At 45.0% G+C, this 17,949-nt stretch overlaps 1 protein-coding gene across 1 annotated transcript; it reads right to left on the reverse strand.

Annotated features, from left to right (window-relative positions):
• Positions 1-1,740: 1,740 nt before the first annotated feature.
• On the reverse strand, positions 1,741-17,322 carry LOC122946310 (histo-blood group ABO system transferase-like). The gene is made up of 4 exons (XM_044305842.1): positions 17,306-17,322; positions 9,112-9,147; positions 4,029-4,163; positions 1,741-2,431 (listed from the first exon to the last, which is right to left on the reverse strand). The coding sequence occupies exons 1-4, from the start codon at positions 17,314-17,316 to the stop codon at positions 1,741-1,743; spliced, it is 873 nt and encodes a 290-aa protein (XP_044161777.1). The 5' UTR covers positions 17,317-17,322.
• Between the last annotated feature and the right edge of the window lie 627 nt (positions 17,323-17,949).

The raw sequence follows: 17,949 nt of genomic DNA on the forward strand, positions 1-17,949 counted from the left end.
CAGATCTGAGCCCGCCTACCAAGCGCCAAGGTGGTCTCAGGTCAGGCGGGTCCTACGCTAAACCTACCTAAGCCATTGGGCTTCTATGTTCAGGAGAGCAGACGCCGCACATATGGTGTGCTGCTCCTAGTCACCTCCATGTGCATCAAGCAACCAATGTCTCAGATATTATCATATCAGAGTGAGGACTTTGTCCATATATAATGCTTGCATCTACTTTACTAAGTGCATTATTATCTTATTTCTGTTATTTTCTTCAATAATATGGCCAATGACATCCGCAGATTTGTATATCATACCGTGCAGGATTTTTTTTTTTTTCTGTGATTTTTTTTGTCTATGTAGTATTTGCTTGAGGGAGTGGCACCTTCAAGTGTGAATGCGCACCTATTTTGTCTTGGGAGTAGCATTCCTCTGCACTTTTGCCCTTCCTATCCAATAGAGCACCTTGATTAGGTGGTACATACAGGTGTGCTTGCTCCTCCTCCCATTGGTTGCTTGATGCACCTGGAGGTGACTAGGAGCAGCACACCATATGTGCGGAGCCTGCGCTCCTGAACATAGAAGCCCAATGGCTTAGGTAGGTTTAGCGTAGGACCCGTCTGACCCGAGACCACCTTGGCGCTTGGTAGGCAGGCTCAGATGTGTTTTGATCAAAATATATTGGCTAAGTGTCTCAGATATTATCATATCAGAGTGAGGACTTTGTCCATTTATAATGCTTGCATCTACTTTACTAAGTGCATTATTATTACCTTATTTCTGTGATTTTCTTCAATAATATGGCCAGTGACATCGACAGATTTGTATATCATACCGTGCAGGATGTTTTTATCTTAGTTTTTTCTGTGATTTTTTTGCACTATGGGATAGCCCGGAGGGAGGAGTTTCTTATCACTGCACTATGGGACAGCCCAGAGGGAGGAGTTTCACTGCACTATGGGACAGCTCAGAGGGAGGAGTGTCACTGCACTATTAAAAAGCCCAGAGGGAGGAGTTTCACTGCACTGTGGGACAGCCCAGAGGGAGGAGTTTCACTGCACTATGGGACAGCCCAGAGGGAGGAGTTTATCATTGCCCTACAGAGCAGTCCAGAGGGAGGAGCTTATTGCTGCAGTACAGGACAGCCCAGAGGAAGGAGCTTATCACTGCACTACAATCCATTACACCACAGTGCGATCGCTAATGATTGCAGTTGGTGATGGCGGTACATGGCTGGGATCTGAGTTTTCTTGACCCCTGCTCATAGTCACAGCTCCTGTAAGCCGGCGGTCACAACTATGTACTGGAAGATGCAGGTAGGGATAAAAAACATTTTCCATTTTCCCAAAAAATATTATTCAAAAACAATAATTGCGTATTGTCTACATTTGCCACCAAGATCATAGACACTTAAATAATAGCGAGGAATGTCGAGGGGCGCTGCTGAATAACGGCGCCAAATTTAAAAGGTAGACTGACCATATTTAACCAGTTAAATGTTACTGTGTATCAGGGTATCAACTCAGAAAGTATTGTACATCTCATCGCCATTGTAATACACTTCACCAGATTGGCAGCAGGATCTGTACAGGCACAATCAGCTTCATGAATCATCCATGAGGAGTAACACAGAAGCCTCTCGAGATACGAGAACTCAAGACCAAAGAGGTCTAAGCTAATATGGGGGAGGATGAGGACTATGGAAGTATTAGAGAAATTACATAAAACCCCTCAACCTCCAATCCGCTATGTGGAGCATCATGGGTTGTCACGTACTTTGGCATACTCCTTAGGGAGATCGACAAATCTCTTCTTCTCCACCAGGGCCGAGTCTCCAAAGTAGTAGTTCCAGGAATACTCTGGAGACAGGAGCTTGGTGGGTTTGTAATACAGGAAATATCTGTTGAGATAACTCTCATCATGCCAAAGGGCTTCTATGTTTATGTCTTTATCGGCCAGCATGGCGTGGTGGCAATGGTTGGTCAACTTGTAGATCTCTTCCACCGTGCCTCCAAAATGGGACCCCGTGTAATAGAAATCGCCCTCGTCTTCGGGGATGTAACCTGCAGACTGAGGTCGCCTTTCATTGGGGAACTCCTTGCGAGACGATGTGAAAAAACCCGGATGGATGACGCCATAAACATCACTGAGGATCTCAACCCCAACCTGGTCTTTGAACTCCATGTCCACATCTAGACACACCAGATAGTCCACCTCATTGACGAACCGATCATGGATGTAGTCTCGAATGATCTGCATCCTCCTCATGGTGATGTCCTGCCATCTTTTGTAGGCCGGGACCTCCAGGATAACCAGATTTCTCTTTTCACCAAGTGTAATGTTGGGGACGGCAGCGGGCTGGTCGGTCATTACATAATAAGTGACCCGGTGTCCAGTCATGAAAAACTTCTCAGCTGTGTCCAGAAAATGTTTGATAAACTTAGTGTATCTAAAAAAGAGAACAGAAAATGTTTTCAGAAAACATGTGGTTTATAAAGAAAACCAATCAGTATTATAGCAGTTATATCCTTGTACATAGGAGCAGTATTATAGTAATTATATTCTTGTACATAGGAGCAGTATTATAGTAGTTATATTCTTGTATATAGCAGTATTATAGTAGTTATATTCTTGTACATAGGAGCAGTATTATAGTAGTTATATTCTAGTACATAGGAGCAGTATTATAGTTGTTATATTCTTGTACATAGGAGGCAGTATTATAGTAGTTATATTCTTGTACATAGGAGACAGTATTATAGTAGTTATATTCTTGTACGTAGGAGCAGTATTATAGTAGTTATATTCTTGTACATAGGAAGCAGTATTATAGTAGTTATATTCTTGTACATAGGAGCAGTATTATAGTAGTTATATTCTTGTACATAGGAGGCAGTATTATAGTAGTTATATTCTTGTACATAGGAGCAGTATTATAGTAGTTATATTCTTGTACATAGGAACAGTATTATAGTAGTTATATTCTTGTACATAGGAGGCAGTATTATAGTAGTTATATTCTTGTACATAGGAGCAGTATTATAGTAGTTATATTCTTGTACATAGGAGCAGTATTATAGTAGTTATATTCTTGTATATAGGAGCAGTATTATAGTAGTTATATTCTTGTACATAGGAGCAGTATTATAGTAGTTATATTCTTGTACATAGGAGCAGTATTATAGTAGTTATATTCTTGTACATAGGAGGCAGTATTATAGTAGTTATATTCTTGTACATAGAAGCAGTATTATAGTAGTTATATTCTTGTACATAGGAGCGGTATTATAGTAGTTATATTCTTGTACATAGGAGCAGTATTATAGTAGTTATATTCTTGTACATAAGAGGCAGTATTATAGTAGTTATATTCTTGTACATAGGAGCAGTATTATAGTAGTTATATTCCTGTACATAGGAGGCAGTATTATAGTAGTTATATTCTTGTACATAGGAGCAGTATTATAGTAGTTATATTCTTGTACATAGGAGCAGTATTATAGTAGTTATATTCTTGTACATAAGAGGCAGTATTATAGTAGTTATATTCTTGTACATAGGAGCAGTATTATAGTAGTTATATTCTTGTACATAAGAGGCAGTATTATAGTAGTTATATTCTTGTACATAGGAGGCAGTATTATAGTAGTTATATTCTTGTACATAGGAGCAGTATTATAGTAGTTATATTCTTGTACATAAGAGGCAGTATTATAGTAGTTATATTCTTGTACATAGGAGCAGTATTATAGTAGTTATATTCCTGTACATAGGAGGCAGTATTATAGTAGTTATATTCTTGTACATAGGAGCAGTATTATAGTAGTTATATTCTTGTACATAGGAGCAGTATTATAGTAGTTATATTCTTGTACATAAGAGGCAGTATTATAGTAGTTATATTCTTGTACATAGGAGCAGTATTATAGTAGTTATATTCTTGTACATAAGAGGCAGTATTATAGTAGTTATATTCTTGTACATAGGAGCAGTATTATAGTAGTTATACTATATAGAATGAGTGTGAATTGTCTGGATTTCCTTACTTTCTAATAGCAAACACAGTCAGTCCAATGTGAACTCCTCTCTTGTGGAATTGTGCGTTGAGTATGTCTATATTGTAGAGTCCATTCCATACAATCGGCGCTAGCCATGGAGTCACCGAGAGATAATCTGTCCGTCTGGCAGAGAGAAGAGCATTAATCATTACACCCAGTGTGTCTTCTTTTCCAAATAGGATGAAAGTGTTATTCCAGTTTGTGTTTGGCCGTGTCTTCCACAAGTAATAAAGCCCGGAGATCTCGCTCTCTAGACAATTTCTCCCTCTTCCATTTTCAACCACCAGATTTACATTTTAGTGGGAAATGCAGCCAAACTGTTATCTAGAAATAATATGTAATCTCAAAAATGTGCTTTTATCCCCGTCCTTACCAAAATTGTTTGATCTTAATAAATGTCCAATTTTAAATGTTTTTTGTTTAATAAATTACATATGTCGGCACTACCTTCCTCTGCTCAGATCACTGCGATACCATTAAACTCTATGGAACTTGTTCAGGGACGGCAAGCAGTGGATAAGTGGTGCTCTGCATCAAATACTTAATAGTCCAATCCTAAAAAGATGAAACAATGCGTCGTTCACTATAAAATCCTTACTTTGTTCATAAATCCATAAAATACACAGGCTTTGAAGTCGGGGCCGCATTGTTTCATCTTTTGAAGATTTTAATGTTTTTTTCTGCTTTGCACTATACATTTTTTGATAGAATAACGTAATAAGAAAGACAAATAGTGAAGTAAATACAATAGCCATACTCACTAGAGAAAAGGTACTAATTCTAAAGCTTCATTATAAGGCTGCATGCACACGACTGTGGTGTGTTTTGCAGTCTGAAAATCGCAGATCTGCAAAACACGGATGGCGTCCGTGCGCGTTCCGCAATTTGCCGAAAGGCACAGACAGCTTTCAATATAAATGCCAATTCTTGTCCGCAAAGAGCGGACAAGAATAGGACATGTTATATTTTTTTAGTGGGGCTACGGAACGGAAGTGAATGGTTCCGCATCCGAGCCGCCAAAATGGCGGCTCGGATGCGGACCAAAACAATGGCCGTGTGCATGAGGCCTAAATGTGAGATTCTTGGCAAATTGTCATGAGGCGCTGGCTTTACGTTCCCTCTCCTCAGTGCCGCCGGCGCCTTGCGGCTTATACAGAGCGAGGACATGCTCTGCGTCCTCATCTCCACAACAACTGGGGGGCAGGCAGGATCCGACCGCACTCACCTCCTTGGCACGGTCAGCGTCCTCCACTCCCATGGCAACTGTAAGGAGTCCGAGCGCCGAGCTGGACGCTCAGCTGGTTGCAGGGGAATGAGTCATGTGGCGCTGACTCCTTTTCCCCACTATATATACAGGCAACCTGCTGGCCACGGGTTGCCTGTGAATAAGGTCCTATCCTGTGTTTCTTTGACTCTGTGGCTTTTGATTCCCGACTCGTTGATTGTCTCCGTCCTTGCTTGCTCCTTGTGTCTGCTTTGCTTCTCCAGGTTTTTGACCCGTCTTTGTTTATCCTCTTGTACTGTAGTTACCAGGGCCGGCTCTATAATAAGGCAAACCAAGCAGCCGCCTGAGCAGCCGCACAAGGGCAATTTTTTTTTATTTATTGTTTCAAATACATAACTTGCAGACTTGCCCCGCCGGGCCCGGCCACCTGCCCCAGCCTGCAGGTGTGCCGTGCAGCCCCCACCTCCTCACAGAGCGGCACGCAGGCTCAGCAGCAGCGCGGCATCGGCAACACAAACAGTCACGGGGTCAAGGGTGTGTGACTGCCGAGTGGCCCTGCGGCGGCGGAGGGCAGGCAGCAGCAACTGGTATAGACTGGGGAGCGGAGGTCTGGAGACTGGAGGCGGAGCTGTTGGTGGTGAGTAACTGTGTGGACAAATGTCTCTGAGTAGTCTGTGCGGCCAGCAGGGAGAAATGTATGTGGCATGGGGGAAGGGGGAGAAATGTGAAAACATGGATGGGGGAGAAATGTGGCAACATGGATGGAGGGGGGAGAAATGTGACAACATGGATGGAGGGGGAGAAATGTGACAACATGGATGGAGGGGGAGAAATGTGACAACATGGATGGAGGGGGAGAAATGTAACAACATGGATGGAGGGGGAGAAATGTGACAACATGGATGGAGGGGGGTGGAATGTAACAGCATGGATGGAGGGGGAGAAATGTAACAGCATGGATGGAGGGGGAGAAATGTGACAACATGGATGGAGGGGGAAGAAATGTGACAACATGGATGGAGAGGGGGAGAAATGTGACAACATGGATGGAGGGGGAGAAATGTGACAACATGGATGGAGGGGGGAGAAATGTGACAACATGGATGGAGAGGGGGAGAAATGTAACAGCATGGATGGAGGGGGAGAAATGTGACAACATGGATGGAGGGGGAGAAATGTGACAACATGGATGGAGGGGGAGAAATGTGACAACATGGATTGAGGGGGGATGTAACAGCATGGATGGAGGGGGAGAAATGTAACAACATGGATGGAGAGGGAGAAATGTGACAACATGGATGAAGAGGGAGAAATGTGACAACATGGATGGAGGGGGGAAATGTGACAACATGGATGGAGGGAGGAAATGTGACACATGGATGGAGGGGGAGAAGTGTGACAACATGGATGTAGGTGGGAGAAATGTGACAACATGGATGGAGGGAGGGAAATGTGAAAACATGGATGGGGGAGAAATGTAACAACATGGATGGAGAGGGAGAAATGTGACAACATGGATGGAGAGGGAGAAATGTGACAACATGGATGGAGGGGGGAAATGTGACAACATGGATGGAGGGGGGAAATGTGACAACATGGATGGAGGGGAGAAATGTGACAACATGGATGTAGGTGGGAGAAATGTGACAACATGGATGGAGGGGGGGAAATGTGACAACATGGATGGAGGGGAGAAATGTGACAACATGGATGGAGGGGGGGAAATGTGACAACATGGATGTAGGTGGGATAAATGTGACAACATGGATGGAGGGGGGGAAATGTGAAAACATGGATGGGGGGAGAAATGTGACAACATGGATGGAGGGGGGAGAGATGTGACAACATGGATGGAGGGGAAGAAATGTGAGGTGCTGATGGCTGACATGGGGGGCTGATCTGAGGCATTGAGGGGCTGATCTGAGGTCTGATTAACATTGGGCGTATGATTGCTGGTCTGACCTGAGGTGCAATGGAAAATATTTTTTTCTTATTATCCTCCTCTAAAACCGAGGTGCATCTTATGGGTCGGTGCGTCTTATAGGGTGAAAAATACAGTCCTCAAACCAGCGATTGTCTGAAGCAGAGCGAAGATACCAGGACCACACAGAAGAGAAGCCAGCTGCTTCAGATGGGACAAGGGCCAGGTGAGCTGCGGGGGGAGGGGAGGGGCGCCAAAATTTAGCTTTGCTTGTGTTGTCAAAAATCCTTGCACCGGCCCTGGTAGTTACCTCTGGGTTCTGACTCGGCTTGTTAACCATTCTTTGTTTGTTTGTCCCACCGCACTTACCTAGGCTAGGGAACGCCGCCCAGTTGTGCTACGTTACCTAGGACCGATAGTGCAAGTAGGCAGGGCCAGGGGTGTGGGTGGAGTCAGTGGTGCACCATCCCCTCCCCCTCTTTGTGACATAAATATATTTTTACAAAATTATTTGTGCCTTTCCACCTACGACAAGGCGATCTCTTAGGAGAGGAAACTACACTAAATACTATCTCCTAATGGCCTCCATAAAATACAGGGAATGCAGGGTTTCCACATGCATGCTGAGCCCAGTCTGTATTTTGCCTCTGCTGGTGCCAAATGGCCTCCAATAAATGCACAGAGAGCAGAATAGTGTAATAGGCTTGGAAACATAAGAAGAAAAAACAGGATTCTGTAAAAAAACTACAAAAAAAAAAACAACCAGATCTTGTTGCAAGCGTTTGAGCCATATCTGTCTGAGATCCATTTTGTTTTTAAAGGAAAAAACCGCTGTATGCAGGACTTTGATTTCTATCTAAAAAAAAATGGATCTCAGACGGAAATGGCTTAAACGCTTGCAACAGGATAATTATTTTTAAATATTTTTTTTTTTATCTGACGGATCAGAAGAACGGAAAGCTAAACGATGATGTGAACTCAGTCTTAGGAGGAATGTGTCCTTCTGCAGTACAGCATACAGAGTGTGCGCTGGAAGATGCAAGTTCCCGAAGGGGAGGTGAGTGTCACCAGCCGTGAAGATGCACCACCTCAGGGCCCTGATGGGGCGAGGATGCAGCCGGGCAGTAGAGAGAAGCTGAGGTCCAGAGTATAAGGGTAGAAAAAGACAACGAGCCCCTGCCTTCTGAAAGGTGCCACCTAGAAATGCCACGCCCGGGGGTACAGACTATGTGCAATGCTGCGTGTCGTGAGGAGAGGAATACCATGACCTCTTAGTGCCCCGAGAAGGAGAGCGGGTGCAATAGCCTGCACAGTCACTATTTCCATCTTTATTGCTGCAACCAGAGGAGACTCCATCTACAGCAGGGATGCTCAACCTGCCGCCCTTCAGCTGTTGTAAATTACAACTCCCACCATGCCCTGCTGTAGTATGATAGCTGTAGGCTGTCCAGGTATGCTGGGAGTTGTAGTTTTACAAGAGCTGGAGGGCCGCAGGTTGGGCATCCCTGATCTAGAGTGTCGATGCCAAGAGTGAGCAGTTACCACCTAAAGTGAATGTTTGAGAGGCTCTGTACCCACCAAGCCGGGTGCCTCATTAGAGACCGTAACCACCAAGCCTCTGGTAAGGACTGTACCCACTAAGCCTGTGGCCCCCTATGGGACCTGTATGAACCTCTTACGCTTGTGTCCGCCTGATTCCTTCCACCATCCTACAGTATGGAGCAGATCCTTACGTGAGATCTGACCCCCTTACAGTGGTAACCCAAGGCTGATCTCTACAGTGTGCAACTCTATTCGGTGATGTAACTTTGTAAGAAGAGCTCTGGTTTTCTGCAGCGCCCCCACAGGTGACTCTAAGTATTACACCGTTCTTACTTATATCAATTACTATGATTATCAGACTCTCAGCACTTGGAGTAACTTACGGAGGCTTCAGGGCTTCTGGTTTCTCGTACAGCATCCTGGAAACAGAGAAGAGGACAGCAGTATTATTTCATTGTATTTGAGGTCTGTATTTTAAAGCGGCGCTCCGCGTCCGGGAGCCAGATGCCTCAGGCTCACTCCCTGCTGCAGGCCACGGCTAGTGCTTGTCTTTCAGATCTCTTCTGCTGGCCTTCAGATTAATGGATGTCAATGAAAAAGCCATATCTAACCAGTAGGTGGCGCTGGTGTACATGATCCTGTGATATTATTTCTAGCAGTAGGTGGCGCTGGTGTACATAATCCTGTGATATTATTTGTGGCAGTAGGTGGCGCTGGTGTACATGATCCTGTGATATTACATCCAGCAGTAGGTGGCGCTGGTGTACATGATCCTGTGATATTATTTTCAGCAGTAGGTGGTGCTGGTGTACATGATCCTGTGATATTATTTCTAGCAGTAGGTGGCGCTGGTGTACATAATCCTGTGATAATATTTATGGCATTAGGTGGCGCTGGTGTACATGATCCTGTGATATTATTTGTGGCAGTAGGTGGCGCTGGTGTACATAATCCTGTGATATTATTTGTGGCAGTAGTTGGCGCTGGTGTACATGATCCTGTGATATTACATCCAGCAGTAGGTGGCGCTGGTGTACATGATCCTGTGATATTGTTTCCAGCAGTAGGTGGCGCTGGTGTACATGATCCTGTGATATTATTTGTGGCAGTAGGTGGTGCTGGTGTACATGATCCTGTGATATTATTTCCAGCAGTAGGTGGCGCTGGTGTACATAATCCTGTGATATTATTTCTAGCAGTAGGTGGCGCTGGTGTACATAATTCTGTGATATTATTTGTGGCAGTAGGTGGCGCTGGTGTACATAATCCTGTGATAATTTTTGTGGCAGTAGGTGGCGCTCGTGTACATAATCCTGGGATATTATTTGTGGCAGTAGGTGGCGCTGGTGTACATGATCCTGTGAAATTATTTGTGGCAGTAGGTGGCGCTGGTGTACATGATCCTGTGATATTACTTTCACCAATAGGTGGCGCTCGTAGACATAATCCTGGGATATTATTTGTGGCAGTAGGTGGCGCTGGTGCACATGATCCTGTGAAATTATTTGTGGCAGTAGGTGGCGCTGGTGTACATGATCCTGTGATATTATTTCCAGCAGTAGGTGGCGCTGGTGTACATGATCCTGTGATATTATTTGTGGCAGTAGGTGGCGCTGGTGTACATGATCCTGTGATATTATTTCCAGCAGTAGGTGGCGCTGGTGTACATGATCCTGTGATATTACTTCCAGCAGTAGGTGGCGCTGGTGCCCACTGGTAGGATAATAATTCGTTTTCCTTTGCTATAGGTCGTTAGTTATCCACCATGTAGTTAAGCTGTTCAGCCACAAGATGTCAGCAGTGAGCTAAATGGAAATTTCCATAGACTTACAGCGCGGGGGAATATGGGATCACTTCTCATGAATTTATTGGTCGCTGGGGGGGGGAGGGGCGATTTCAGAGACTTTGGGCATGGACAGGTCATTGGTTTTGGTTGAATTCGAGAATATATTTCACTGTAGATTATTTGATAGACAGATTTTTATATATACAAAACAGTCATATTTGGCAGTTTGGGTATATGGCGAAAGTGACGCTTTGTCATGAGCTTTGGAGTCATTTATTAGGGATGGGTTCAGAAAAGAATGATAGAAAACAAAAAAAAAATCAAACGAACAGCAGAGTCTTCTCTTTAAAACCACAGGGAACCATCAGAAATGTTCTTAAAGGGATCCACAGTCTACTGAACGTCACCTCTTGACCCTCCCCTCCCCAGAGGAAACCATCATGATACCTGGAGACTGTCAGCAATCCTCAGAGCCTGTATATTGTATCCAGTAAACACCGCAGGAGAGGAGTCCATATTACACCCCATCAATCGCTCAGTCCTTTTACGTTCTCTGTCTCATAGACGCTTGCTGTGGATCACAATATGTCGCCAACCAAACTCTACCTCGTCATCAGATTAAAGACGATCCCCCAAACACATCCGTGTAAAATCCGATCACCGTCCCTCCGATCGATCACATCGTAACCTCAGCAAACAACAGAAGTGAAGTTCTCATAAAGACAGAGGTTCATTGGATATAAGAGTTTAACCCCCCCCCCCCCCAATCTCCTCTGTAACTCAAACCAATTATCTGTCCATAGACAGTCTCCGAAATCACCCTCAATGAGCAGTAAATTCATCAGAAGTGACCCTATATTCCCCCCACCCTGTAAGTCTATGTAAAGGTCCATTCAGCTCACTGCTGACATCTTGTGGCTGAACAGCTTCACTACATGGTGGATACCGACCTATAGCAAAAGAAAAACGAATTCTTCTCCTACCAGTGAGCACCAGCACCACCTACTGCCGGAAGTAATGTCACAGGATTATGTAGACCAACGCCACCTACTGCCACAAATAATATCACAGGTGTAACGGGGTGCCGAAGGCGCACTCGGTCTCCCATCAGCCGCAGACCTGCTGCTTAGCTTCGGGAGCGAGGATCTGTGTTTGACCTCGTTCCCAGGGCGGCTTTGCTTGCTGGGAGGCTCCCTGCTCCTAGGTCTGCCTTGAGCGCCTAGCTGATCACTCGGTGCTCGACTGGTCGGTCTGTCGGTCATGTGACGCTGGCCACGTCACATGACCCTCACTCACCACTATAAATACAGGCAGCCTGCTGGCCACAGGTTGCCTGTTAATTTAGGTTCCTGGCAGTTGTTGGATACCTATGTACTTACCTGATCCTGTTCCCTGAGGATCCTTTGCCTGCTCCTCCTGTACTGCTCATCCTTCCTGGTATATTGACCTCGGCTTCCACCTGACTATTTTTTGCGGACTCATTTGGTACTTCTCGACTCTCCTGGTATTTATGACCCCGGCTTCTCCTGACCATTCTTTGCTTATCCCTCTGTACTGTGTTGTCCTCTTGGTTTTGAACCGGTCCGTTCACTATCCATTATTTGTCTTGTCTGCCTTTCCCGCACGTATCCTAAGTTAGGGACTGCCGTCCAGTTGTCCCCTGTCATCAGGACTCGTGAGGCAAGTAGGCAGGGCTAGGGGTGAGGGTGGAGCGCAGTGGTCACTATCCTCCCCCCTGTGTGTGTGTACGTGACCGTTATAGATTAACAGGCCCAATAACCACTGTATAATGAATCCTCTGGTGACCCTGACTGACCATGTCTCTAATCTGACACAGATGGTGCAGGAGTTAGGGGAGAAACTTTGTTCTATTGAGTTAGGGCAAGGTTCTTCCACTCCTCAGGCCTCCAGTCCGCATTTTGAGCCCCAGATTAAGCTCCCAGAACCCTTTTCTGGAGATCGGAAGAAGTTTCTCTCTTTTAAGGAGAGTTGCAGACTTTACTTCCGTTTGCGCCCCGTGTCCTCTGGCCCCGAGAGTCAACGCGTGGGCATTATCATTTCCCGACTACAGGGTGATCCCCAGGAATGGGCGTTCTCTTTACCTGCTGGTGCCAGTTGTTTAACTTCTGTGGAGGGGTTCTTTCAGGCCCTGGGTACCCTCTATGATGAACCAGACAGGGCTCTAGTAGCCGAGACGGCTCTAAAGGCACTGGGTCAGGGCAATCTACCTGCGGAGGATTATTGCACCCAATTCAGAAGGTGGTGTGTCCCCTCAGGATGGAACGAACCAGCCCAGAAGAGTCAGTTCAGGTCAGGTCTGTCTGATAATTTAAAGGATCTTCTGGCCAGTTATCAACTTCCAGAGACCTTAGAGGAGATGATGACCCTTGTTGTCCGACTTGACCGACGGGTTAGAGAGAGACAACAGGAACAACAGTTCTCTTCCCAGATGGTGGTCCAGCCAGAGGCCTATCCCAGAGACAATGCTGAGGTCTCCACCGAGGAACCCATGCAGGTTGGCATGACCCGAGGGAATCTTCGCCGCAGACGTGGAGAATGCTTTTACTGTGGAGATTCTGACCATTGGATCAACCAGTGTCCTAAGAAGGTCCTCTCTGTCAAGTCTCCTAAGGCAAGGCAACCTAAAGACCAGGTACACCCTGATTTTTCTAAATGTAAGCTTTTGGTACCCATTACGATTTCCCTAGATAATTGGCCGGGTAAGGCCTTTATTGATTCTGGCTCAGTGGCCAGCTTTATTGACTCTGAGTACGCTGTAAGATTGGGTATTCCAATGTTTGCTTTACCAACTCCTATCTATGTCATGGCTATTGATGCTACTCCTCTTAGTGGTGGTACGGTGAGCTCATGTACCGCAGAGATTTCTCTAACGGTGGGTGTGTGCCACTCAGAGAGATGTTCCCTTTTAGTGCTGGAGAACCGACCGGCTGAGGTGGTACTAGGGTTGCCTTGGCTCCGACTACATAACCCCACTAATATTCTGATGTATTCACCAACCCCGGAGGTTCTACCCCCCCCCACAGACCTTATGATTGTACTATAGAGCTAGTAGAGGGGGCCAAGTTTCCTAAGGGGCGAATTTATAATCTTTCTAAGCCCGAACGTAAGGCCATGGAAGATTTATATTAAGGAGAGCCTTGGTAAAGGGCATATTAGACCTTCTGTCTCTCCTATGGGGGCGGGGTTTTTCTTCGTTAAGAAAAAAGATGGTGGTCTTAGGCCATGTATCGATTACCGGAGATTAAATAAAATCACTGTCCAGAATAGATACTCCCCGGATTTATTTAACCAGGTTCTGAGGGCAACCTGGTTTTCCAAGATTAACCTGAAAGGGGCATACAATCTAATCCGAATCAAGGAGGGAGACGAATGGAAGACGATGTTCAATACTCCGGCAGGACACTTTGAATATCAGGTGATGCCTTTTGGACTCAGCAATGCCCCAGCTGTGTTCCAAAACTTCATGAATTACATTCTTAGGGCGTTCTTAGGTAAATTTGTTATTGTCTATCTTGACGACATTTTGATATTCTCTCCTGACTTCGAATCCCATGTGTCTCATGTTAAACAAGTATTAGAGGTGCTGAGGGAGAATCAGCTATCCGCTAAGCAAGAGAAATGTGTCTTTGGTGTACAGGAGATTCTGTTTCTAGGGCATGTTCTGACTCCTCACGCCTTCAAGATGGATCCTGGTAAGGTACTAGCAATTTAGGAATGGGTAAGGCCTTCATCCTTAAAGGCCTTACAACGGTTCTTAGGTTTCGCCAATTACTATCGTAAATTTATAATGAATTTTTCCGTAATTGCTAAACCGTTGACCGACCTTACTAAGAAAGGGGCGGATTTGGAGAATTGGTCTACTGAGGCCATTTCTTCATTTGAAAAATTAAAAAAGGCATTCAGTAGCGCTCCCATTCTGATCCAGCCTGATCAGGAGAGACCTTTTATTGTGGAGGTGGATGCGTCTGAGGACGGCGCAGGAGCAGTCCTTTCACAAGGTCCTGCTAGCCTTACTAACCTGAGACCATGTGCCTTCTTTTCCAGGAAATTCTCTCCCACGGAGAGAAACTATGACATAGGGAATAGGGAGCTGCTGGCCATTAAATGGGCATTTGAGGAGTGGAGGCATTTTCTGGAGAGGGCAAGGCATTGTGTAACTGTTGTCACTGACCATAAAAACCTTATGTTTCTCGAGTCTGCTAAGAGGTTGAATCCGCATCAAGCCAGATGGGCTCTGTTTTTTACTCGTTTAGATTTTTCTATTATGTTCAGGCCGGGAAGTATAAATGTGAAGGCGAATGCATTATCTCGGAGCTTCCATGCTTTTCAACCTACTGAGGTACCAATCTTCATAGCAGCTCTAAACCGGGATATCTCGGCTCGCATTAGGTCTGAACAACATCTGGCACCGGTATCCACCCCAACAGATAAGTTGTTTGTTCCCGTACAATTTTGTCTCCAGCTGTTGGGTGAGTGTCACGATTCTGCCTTTTGTGGACATCCGGGTGTTGAGGGCACTAAGGATCTGGTTTCTAGATCTTATTGGTGGCCCACTCTAACTAGGGATGTCAAGTCCTACGTATCAGCCTGTGAGGTTTGTGCCAGGTCCAAGACACCTAGGACTCGCCCTGCTGGTAACCTACGACCCCTACCCATACCCTGGTCCCATGTCTCAATGGACTTTATAACTGACCTACCGCCGGCGGAGGGTAAGACTGTAGTTTGGGTAGTGGTCGATAGGTTTAGCAAGATGGTCCATTTCATTCCCCTGTCTAAACTTCCGAATGCCAAAACCCTGGCGTCTATTTTTATGAAAGAAATTGTTTGATTGCATGGTATCCCGGAAAATATTGTTTCTGACAGTGGTGTGCAGTTTGTGTCCAAATTCTGGAGGGCCTTCTGTCAAAAAATGTCAAATTTCATTGTCTTTTTCCTCTGCCTACCACCCTGAGAGTAATGGGCGGACTGAACGTCTTAATCAGTCTGTGGAACAATTTTTGAGGTTGTATGTTGCTGATGACCAGCAATTATGGGTGAAATTTCTTCCATTGGCTGAATTTGCTTTGAATAACCGTGTCAATTCTTCTGCTGGGGTTTCACCTTTCTTTTGTAACCATGCTTTCCATCCCCGTTTTCATTCTGGGTCATCCGTCTCCTCCTCTAACCCTGAGGCGAATAGGCTCTCCTCTGAACTGTGCACAGTGTGGGCCCGGGTTCAATCGAACTTAGAAAAGGCTCAAAGTTCTCAGAAACTCAAGGCCGATAGGAGACGTTCAAGGGGGGTAAATTTTCAGGTTGGGGATAAGGTATGGTTGTCCTCCAAGAATCTCTCTCTTAAGGTAGATTCTAAAAAGTTTGCTCCTCATTTTATTGGACCATATAAGATCACGGAGGTAATTAACCCGGTATCATTTAGGTTGGAGCTGCCCGAGTCATTCCACATTCATAATGTGTTCCATAAATCTCTACTTAAAAAATATTTTGAACCGGTAGTACCATCGAAAGCCTCGCCTCTGCCGGTTCTTGTTAATGATGCTGTCGAGTATGTGGTGTCTAAAATAGTGGATGTCAGGAAGGTGCGTAATTCCTTGCAGTACCTGAATTACTGGAAGGGGTATGGACCTGAAGAGAGATCTTGGGTACCTGCCAGGGAGGTTCATGCTCCTAGACACCCTGAAAGGCCATCGCCTGAAGGCTTGGGTCTGGTGGCCCCTCATAAAAGGGGGGGGTACTGTAACGGGGTGCCGAAGGCACACTCGGTCTCCCATCAGCCGCAGACCTGCTGCTTAACTTCGGGAGCGAGGATCTGTGTTTGACCTCGTTCCCAGGGTGGCTTTGCTAGCTGGGAGGCTCCCTGCTCCTAGGTCTGCCTTGAGCGCCGAGCTGATCACTCGGTGCGCGACTGGTCGGTCTGTCGGTCATGTGACGCTGGCCATGTCACATGACCCTCACTCACCACTGTAAATACAGGCAGCCTGCTGGCCACAGGTTGCCTGTTAATTTAGGTTCCTGGCAGTTGTTGGATACCCGTGTACTTACCTGATCCTGTTCCCTGACGATCCTTTGCCACCTACTGCCACAAATAATATCACAGGATCATGTACACCAGCGCCACCTATTGGTTAGATATGGCTTTTACACTCGTGAACATTTACATCCATTAAACAAAACAATTAGGTCATATTTAATGTACAAAAGAGAAATGTGTGTGTGTATGTATGTATGTATGTGTGTGTATATATATATATATATATATATATATATATATATATATAATATACAGTATACACTTCGAATCGAGGAAGGGACCAGCATTGGCCCAAAATGTGGGCTTCTGTGATTAGTTTTAGTTACAGCGCCACCTTGTGGTGATTTTTCTCTTAATTTCTGCTCCTCCATTGGCTTTAGTGTTATCCTGACAGACAGACAGAGAGCTGCTGTAACTCTACATCCACGCAGATCAGCCTCAGTCACATGACCATATTTTTGGTTCGTATCTGATCCGCAGGTTTTGCGGATTAGATGTGGACCTATTCATTTCAATGGGTCCGCAAAAAATGTGGACAGCACACCGCGCGCTGTGCGCATCCGTATACCTGTTCTGCAGTTCTGAAAAACATGATAGAACAGGGAATAGCATTGTTATAATAAATCCACAAAAAAAGACGGACACAACGCAGACGTCACACAGCTGTCATCCATATTTTTTGCTGATTTGCAAAATACATACAGTCCTGTGAATGCAACCTTAGGAGTAGTCATCATCTCACCTGTCAATCATAGGTTTCTGCAGGTGACTGGAGATCAAAGATTTGTTTTCCCTGTGACACAAAAATAAGACATTTTGAGAATGGAAGGAAAAAAAAAAAAATATGTGGTCCTGTCCCCCCCCCCCCCCCCCCCAATATCAGAAATCACGAGAACCACCAATGGTCACCCCCTAAAATTGTGGTCTTCAGTCATTGTAAAATACAATCCCCAGCTCTTTAGCTTGTAAAAAGCAGACATTCTGAACAAGCACAGCTGCAGTGTAAAGCATGGGGTGAGAACAATGCTTGCAGTGTAATAATTTATATATAAACGTACTCACCCATTTTGTTTGCAGGAAAGTATAGTGATTGTGCGCCAGTCCCTAAAGTCCATATGTCCCCTAAACGGTGAAACAGCAGAGTCATTACTTCTCCTTATATTATATATTGTATGACACATACTGCATCTTATACAATAAAATACTTATATCCTTGTACATAGGAGCAGTATTATAGTAGTTATATTCTTGTACATAGGAGCAGTATTATAGTAGTTATATTCTTGTACATAGGATCAGTATTATAGTAGTTATATTCTTTTACATAGGAGGCAGTATTATAGTAGTTATATTCTTGTACATAGGAGCAGTATTATAGTAGTTATA

This window comes from Bufo gargarizans, chromosome 9 (genome assembly GCF_014858855.1).
Source record: "Bufo gargarizans isolate SCDJY-AF-19 chromosome 9, ASM1485885v1, whole genome shotgun sequence".
Classification (NCBI taxonomy): domain Eukaryota; kingdom Metazoa; phylum Chordata; class Amphibia; order Anura; family Bufonidae; genus Bufo; species Bufo gargarizans.

What these genes read in the sequence shown, in the direction of transcription:
- LOC122946310 (XM_044305842.1), bottom strand. An exon ending in CCAGAAGCCCTGAAGCCTCC is followed by an intron (nt 4,164 to 9,111) that starts GTAAGTTACTCC and finishes TCTCTCTGCCAG; the next exon opens with ACGGACAGATTATCTCTCGG. An exon ending in ACTGTGTTTGCTATTAGAAA is followed by an intron (nt 2,432 to 4,028) that starts GTAAGGAAATCC and finishes TCTCTTTTTTAG; the next exon opens with ATACACTAAGTTTATCAAAC.